The 6,568-nt window shown below is 56.7% G+C and overlaps 1 protein-coding gene across 1 annotated transcript; it reads left to right on the forward strand.

Moving 5' to 3' along the window:
- Positions 1 to 899: 899 nt before the first annotated feature.
- Positions 900 to 3,457, forward strand: LOC102419092 (mastin-like). Its single transcript, XM_006109379.2, has 6 exons — positions 900 to 916; positions 1,016 to 1,076; positions 1,242 to 1,422; positions 1,646 to 1,917; positions 2,779 to 2,921; positions 3,007 to 3,457. Exons 1-6 carry the CDS (start codon positions 914 to 916, stop codon positions 3,169 to 3,171), a joined length of 825 nt encoding a protein of 274 aa, XP_006109441.2. The 5' UTR covers positions 900 to 913; the 3' UTR covers positions 3,172 to 3,457.
- The last annotated feature ends 3,111 nt before the right edge of the window (positions 3,458 to 6,568 follow it).

Raw genomic sequence — 6,568 nt, forward strand, 5'->3', positions numbered from 1 at the left:
ATCAGGTGTCAGCAGTCCAACTCAAAGCTTCAGGAGCTGCCTCCTCCATCTCATGGTGTTGCTGGCAAACTCTGTCTGCAGGTTCAGCGAGTCTGTCTTTTGGGGGGACACTGTGAGCCTCAAAAAGAAGGAGGGGGGCAGAGGCGGGACCCAGGGGTCTCATGCTCTCCTCCCCCCCCCCCCACCAGGCCCTGCTCTTGGCTCAGGTGCCAGTCCCCATCCCATCCGTGCCCCTGCTCTGTGTTGTTTCAGAGCATCTGATTATTTATCATTTATTTAGTTCCTCACCCGAGGACATGCTTATGGATTTTAGGGAGAGGAAGGGAGAGAGATGTGAGAAACATCGGTCATTTGTCTCTTGTACGTGTCCCGATTGGGGAATGAACCCTCATCCTAGGTATGTGGTCTGACTGGGAATTGAACTTGAGACACTTCAGTGTACAGGACGAGCAAAGCATCTCATTTATTTCTTTTTCATGTGGAAACTGTCATCTTACCACTGAAATGTTTCCAGACCAATATTTTTATTAGTTTTATTTTTAGTTAATCCTCACCCAAGGAGAGGGAGAGACAGAGAGAAACATGGATGTGAGAGAGAACCCTGACCAGGGCTGAGGAACCTGCAACCAAGGTATGTGCCCTTGACCAGAATCAAACCTGGTACCCTTCAGTCCACAAGCTGATGCTGTATCCACTAAACCAAACCAGCACCAATACTGAGTGTCTTCTCAGAGAGGAAACACCATGTTTCTCATCTGATAGCTGGTCTGCTGGTCACCACTGGTCCCACTGAAGAGATAAGCCCCGTCTCCTCCCATGCCCCACCCCAAAGGAGGGCGGCTTCCCCTTGGGTCTGTTTGGCAGGAGGATAAAGGGGCTCAGAGGGTCCAGGACAGAGGTAGACAGACCTGGCATGGTGAGGACGCTGCTCAAAGCCCCATATTCTCCCTTCCCAGGCTGTGTCCCCGCCCCGCATCTCCTCACTGGCTCTCCTCCCTGCCCTCTCCCCCTGCAGATGCTGTGGCTGCTGGTCCTGACTCTCCCCTGTCTGGGGGGCTCCGTACCTGTGACCTCAGGTGGGTCCTGACCCCGAAGCCTGACTCTGACCTCTCAGAGGCCGCCCCTGGGATGGGTGGCGATCCCCCTCTGAGGATGGCTCTGGGAGGGACTGAGGATGGGGCCATGCTGAGTGCCGGGCAGCGGTGCCTGGGTCCCTGATGGCTCCTCCTCTGCTTCCCCAGATCCTGGCCCAGGGACTGAGCTGGTGGGCATCGTGGGGGGGCATGATGCTGCCGATGGGAAGTGGCCTTGGCAGGTGGGCCTGTGGTTCTGCCATCCAGCAAGTTCTGAGTGGATTCTTTGGTGTGGGGGCTCCCTCATCCACCCCCAGTGGGTGCTGACTGCTGCCCACTGCATTCCAGGGTAAGCCTGACTCTGCCAGCACCCGGGGGTTGGGGTGGACAATGTCGGGAGGCATGTGATGTGTGTTGGGGGCAGATCCTGGGCTGAGCGGCTGCAGACCCCCCACCAGGATTCAGCTTCCTGGCGCTCCCCTTGCCCACCACAGAGGGAGGTCTCTGGGCTCTGAGGGGCTGGTCCACTTCCTGCCACAGCCTCTCAGAAGCCTTTGTCCTTCTGTCCCCAGGAGAAACCCAGAGACTCGGGACTTTAAGGTCCAACTAGGACAAGTGAGACGCTCACACAATGACAGTGTGAAGGTGGCTAGGATCATCCAGCACCCCAAGTACAGCCTTGAGCAGGGACCAGAATGTGGGGCAGACGTGGCACTTCTCGAACTGGAGGCCCCCGTGCAACCATCTAACCTCGTCAGGTGGATCCGCCTCCCGCCAGCCTCCTCCGCATTCCTCCCAGGCACACGGTGCTGGGTGACTGGCTGGGGAAACACTGCTTCTGAAGGTGAGAACCAGAACCAGGATGACACCCGGGCGATGCAGGGGGCGGGCCAGGCTTTACAGAGGAGGCTCAGCTGGGGTCTGAGCTGTCCCCCCGGGGTCTCCCTTGGGTGTAGGAGGCAGACAACTCGAGAGGAGTCTGTTAGGAGCAGAGACCAAAGTAGCAAGTGTGAGGCCTGGCCATGGGCATCTTTTTAAAATAAATATCACCCAGGGATATTTTTTCCAATGATTTTTTGAGAGTGGAAGGGAGAGCGATAGGAAACATCGATGTGAGAAGTATATCTATTAGTTGTTTTTCCGGCCCGGGCTGGGGATTGAACCTGCAACCCAGGTACTTGCCCTTGACCAACAATCAAACCTGGGACCCTTCGGGTCACTGCTCTCACCACTGGAAACACTGCCCAGGGTGCCATGGGCATTTCTCTCCCTCACTCTGCACAAGGCCGTGTCCTCCCTTCCGGGGGTCCCCGTTCTCCCTGAGTCTCGATAGTGGGAGGGAGAACGAGGAGAGAGAACTTCAGCGACGAGCTCAAGGGTCACGATTAAATGGACAAAGTCAAATTTGACAGTAGGGCCGCTCACTCTGCATTTCTTGGGTGAAAGCACTTATTCTGTTTTTTCCCAATAAAAACTATTTGTGGATAAAAATATATTTCCCTGTTTCTTTTTGGAGCTTGGTGCCCACAGTGTCAGCCTAGAGATTATCAGCCCATTGGCCTCGAGTGAACCCACACAGTTGGGGTCTTGGGTGACTCCCAGGGTCCCCCTGGGGGCACTGAGGCTCAGCCTGTGGTTCTAGAACCCGCGGCCTGTGACTGTCCGCCCCCTCAAGACCACAGGCTCACTGGGCTTCTTCTCACAGAGCCAATGCCGCCCAAAACTCTGCAAGAAGTGATCGTCCCCATCGTGGCCGATGAGATCTGTCTTTGGCAATACCTCAAGATCGGCAAGGTTATCAGGGACGACATGCTGTGTGCCGGGAGCTGGCGCCGAGACTCCTGCCAGGTGAGACCCCCAGACTGTGGCCTCCGTCCATTGCTCCTGCCTGCAGGGGCCCTGAGTACTGACCCCCTGTGTCCTCTTCCCACAGGGAGACTCTGGGGGCCCCTTGGTCTGTAAATGGAGGGACACCTGGGTCCAGGTAGGCGTGGTGAGCTGGGGGGAGGGCTGCGGTCTTCCCAACTTTCCTGGAGTCTATGCCCGAGTGACATCCTTCTTGCCTTGGATCCGCCGTCATATTCGTTCCTCTCCTTGAGCCCGGGGCCGGGCAAGGAAGCTGCCCATGAGATGAAGACAGGCCCTCCAGGGTGTCTGGGGGACCCTCCCTGCTCCCTCCCAGAGCCAGCTCTTCATTGCACCTAGCGCGCCTCCCCCCTCACCCCCCACCTGCTCTGAGATCATCCCGCCTCAGCACCTCCATCAGCCTCTCTCCCCTGACAGGCAAAAGGGAGAGGTGGGGTGTGCTCTGAAGTCGGGCGGGCACTGCAGGACTCCTGCCTCCTCCCCACCCCCTGTAGCTCATTAAACTGCATGAAAAACTGCTCTGGACTCAGTGGACTTACCTGTGGGCGTGGCCAAGGCGGCCAGTGGGTGGTCCGTGCTGCTGGGGGAGCCCAGGCTCTGGGAGGGGGACCAGGTGGGATGGGCAGCTATGGCTGCAGCTGGAAGAGGGCGACCTGGCAGCTCTCCTGGCTGGGGTGGAGGTGAGTCTGCTGCCCGGGGCTGGAGGCCACAGCCCGGAGGGCCGCCCCAGAGGATGCAGACCGTCCCTGTTCCTCCTTCAGTCGCAGTCAGTGTGTCATGGAGGCTTTAATGACCTGGATGTGGCCGCATGCAAACAGGAGGTGCTGTGTTTCCATGGTCACCTCTGCTCCCTCTGACCCCGCGGCGCCGAATCCCCATTTTCCAATGTGATCAACTCCTGGGACCAAATGAAGTGCAGCCTCATTTCCACGCAGACCCTCAGTCTCCCATTCTGAGCTTCTCTAGAGCTGGGCGGACCTGCAGGGGACCAGGACCAGCCAGTCCCCCTCTTCCCCGCCCCCACCCTCTGGCTCCCCCAGCTCCCTGGGCCTGGTTGGTTGGAGGCGGCAGAGAGGAGGGTGGAGAGGGGACCCCCATTCCACCAAGGCCGCTCTCCTGGTGCTGGCGCACCTGCTGGAGAGGCACCGAGGTGCACAGTCCCCTCAGGCCCCACAGAGCCCCTCCTTTCTCCCCGGGGCTGGGAGCGGCTTCCAGTGGACAGAGGAGCTTCAGTTTCAAATCCAGGGAGTGAGAAGGGGCTGTGGAGTCCCCCCCTGCCCCAGGCAGTGAGGTGCACTTCTGCTAGAGTAGGATTTGGGGGGCATGGCTGGTGCCCCGCTGGGGTGGGTCCTGCACCTGCAGGTTGGGGCCAGGACCTAGGAGGGCCTGTGGAGCCCAAGGTGGCCCTGTACTGTGGGTGAGGGGGCTCCATAGCCTGCAGCGACAGGCTGGTCCCCAGTCTGATTCTACAATGGGGTGGCGACATTCCAGACCTTGCAGTGCCTGGACCCCTGCCCCGAGGCCAGGCTGGAAAGCCCTCCTCTGTCACTGTGACCCAGTCCTTCAGTCCTTCCGGGATGCCTGGACTCCGAGTTAGGGAGAGTGGAAGCTCCAGGGTGGAGGGGGGTTGTGGCGGATCAGGAGCTTCGTCCCCCATGTGCCCTGAAGTCTGGGTTCCTGGGAGCCAGGAGCTCTCCAGGAAAGCCATTTCCTGGGAAAAGAAGGCCTGAAACTCAGCTGGAAGGCACCACCATGCAGATGGCCCCCTTGGGGATCTGCTCCGCACAGGGAGGGAGGAGGGGGTGACACAGCACAGCCTGGCCCTGTGCTCTCGCCCTCGGGTTCCAGGTACAGGTTCTGCCTAAGTGACTGCCTGTCCACGGGGCCCTGTGGGTGACAGCTGCCACGTGGTCCACACACATCCAGGTCCCCTGTGCCCGCCAGGAGGGTGTGGGCTGCCTGCCTTCCCATTGGGTTCTGGGGACTGTGAGTCTTTGTAGGGCTTTCCTCCCTGGGTGAGTGCTGGGAGCCGGTCCAGCCTTGCTGTTTCAAGGGACCTGGCATATATGGCATACTGTTCTTAATATGTTTGCTTACCTTCTTGGCGCTATGTGTTTTAACCGAGGTCACCTCTCTGAGAAAGGTTGTTTCCCCAGGTGGGGATTTTTCCCTGAGGTTAGGGAGGGTATACAAGCCCTTAATTAAGTGCCAGGCGGGTAGTTAAGCTACATAATCTTTACTCCCTGGAATGGAGATAAGAAACGCCCTGATACTAATGGAGGAGAATCGAAGATGGCGGCATAGGTAAACACCGGAGACTGTCGCCGTAAACAACCACTTCAAAAATACAACTAAAAGACGGAACGGACATCAACCAGAACCACAGGAGGGCTGGCTGAGGAGAGACTCTTCAACTAGAAGGAAAAACAACAGCATTCCGACGCTCAGAGGAGGCGCAGTGTGGAAAATTTAAAGGTACGGTGGTGCGGTGGTGAGGTGGTGCGCGCGCAAAGCGGGCTGGTGGCTGAGGGCGCGGTTGTCATTTTCAATCAGGAGTGAGTCTCAGACTCTGGGCTACAGATCCGGGTGAGTCTCTAGGGACCCAGACTCAAACGGGAGAAGTGGGACTGTCTGGCTACGGCCCCTCCGAGGTTTGCAGCGGTTGCTGGGACAGAGAGGCAGAGCCCCTGGGGACGGACTGAGAGCAGCCATAGCGGCTCCCTCCCCCCGCCCTGTTGAGCCCGCCCCGCCCAAGCCCTGTGCACAGCCATTTGCCCATCGCCTCAAGCAAAGGCTGGATTAGCGCCTCCCCAGAAGACAGACGTTTTCCACACAGCTGATTCCTACAGCCAGTCGGCCTGGTGGTCAAATCCCTCTAGTGTTAACTACAACAACTAAGGCTTGGCTAGAACAAGACTGCGCACAAAGACCACAAGGGGGTGCACCAAGAAAGCATAAAAGATGCGGAGACAAAAAATATGACAGAAATGGAGGATATGGAGCTAAGAATCGCAATTTTGAGGGCTTGCTATAAATTTGAACAGAGCCTCACGAAAACTAATGAGACCCTCGATGCTACGATAAAGAAATTAGAAAGTAAGCATACACGGACTGAAATAAAGAATATTATACCCAATAGCAGACCAGAGGAGCACAAGAATCAAACCAAAGATTCGACAAAAAACACCCAACTGGAAAAGCAAAATGAAAAAAGAATCCGAAAGTGTGAAGATAGTGTAAGGAGCCTCTGGGACAGCTTCAAGCAGACTAATATCAGAATTATTGGAGTGCCAGAAGATGAGAGACAGCAAGATATTGAAAACCTATTTCAAGAAATAATGGCAGAAAACTTCCCCCACCTGGAGAAAGAAATGGACTTACAGGTTCAAGAAGCGCAGAGAACCCCAAACAAAAGGAATCCAAAGAGGACCACACCAAGACACATCATCATTAAAATGCCAAGAGCAAAAGACAAAGAGAAAATCTTAAAAGCAGCAAGAGAAAGAGGCTCAATTACCTACAAGGGAATACCCACACAGATTTGCATTCCTGCACCTCCAGGGCCGATCAGGAGGGAATGGGGCGCCTTCCCCTGTCATGAACAGAGCAGGGCGGATAGGGAGGTTGTG

This window comes from Myotis lucifugus, unplaced genomic scaffold (assembly GCF_000147115.1).
Source record: "Myotis lucifugus unplaced genomic scaffold, Myoluc2.0 scaffold_9024, whole genome shotgun sequence".
NCBI lineage: Eukaryota > Metazoa > Chordata > Mammalia > Chiroptera > Vespertilionidae > Myotis > Myotis lucifugus.

What these genes read in the sequence shown, in the direction of transcription:
- LOC102419092 (XM_006109379.2), top strand. An exon ending in GCTGCCCACTGCATTCCAGG is followed by an intron (nt 1,423 to 1,645) that starts GTAAGCCTGACT and finishes TTCTGTCCCCAG; the next exon opens with GAGAAACCCAGAGACTCGGG. An exon ending in GGGAAACACTGCTTCTGAAG is followed by an intron (nt 1,918 to 2,778) that starts GTGAGAACCAGA and finishes TTCTTCTCACAG; the next exon opens with AGCCAATGCCGCCCAAAACT.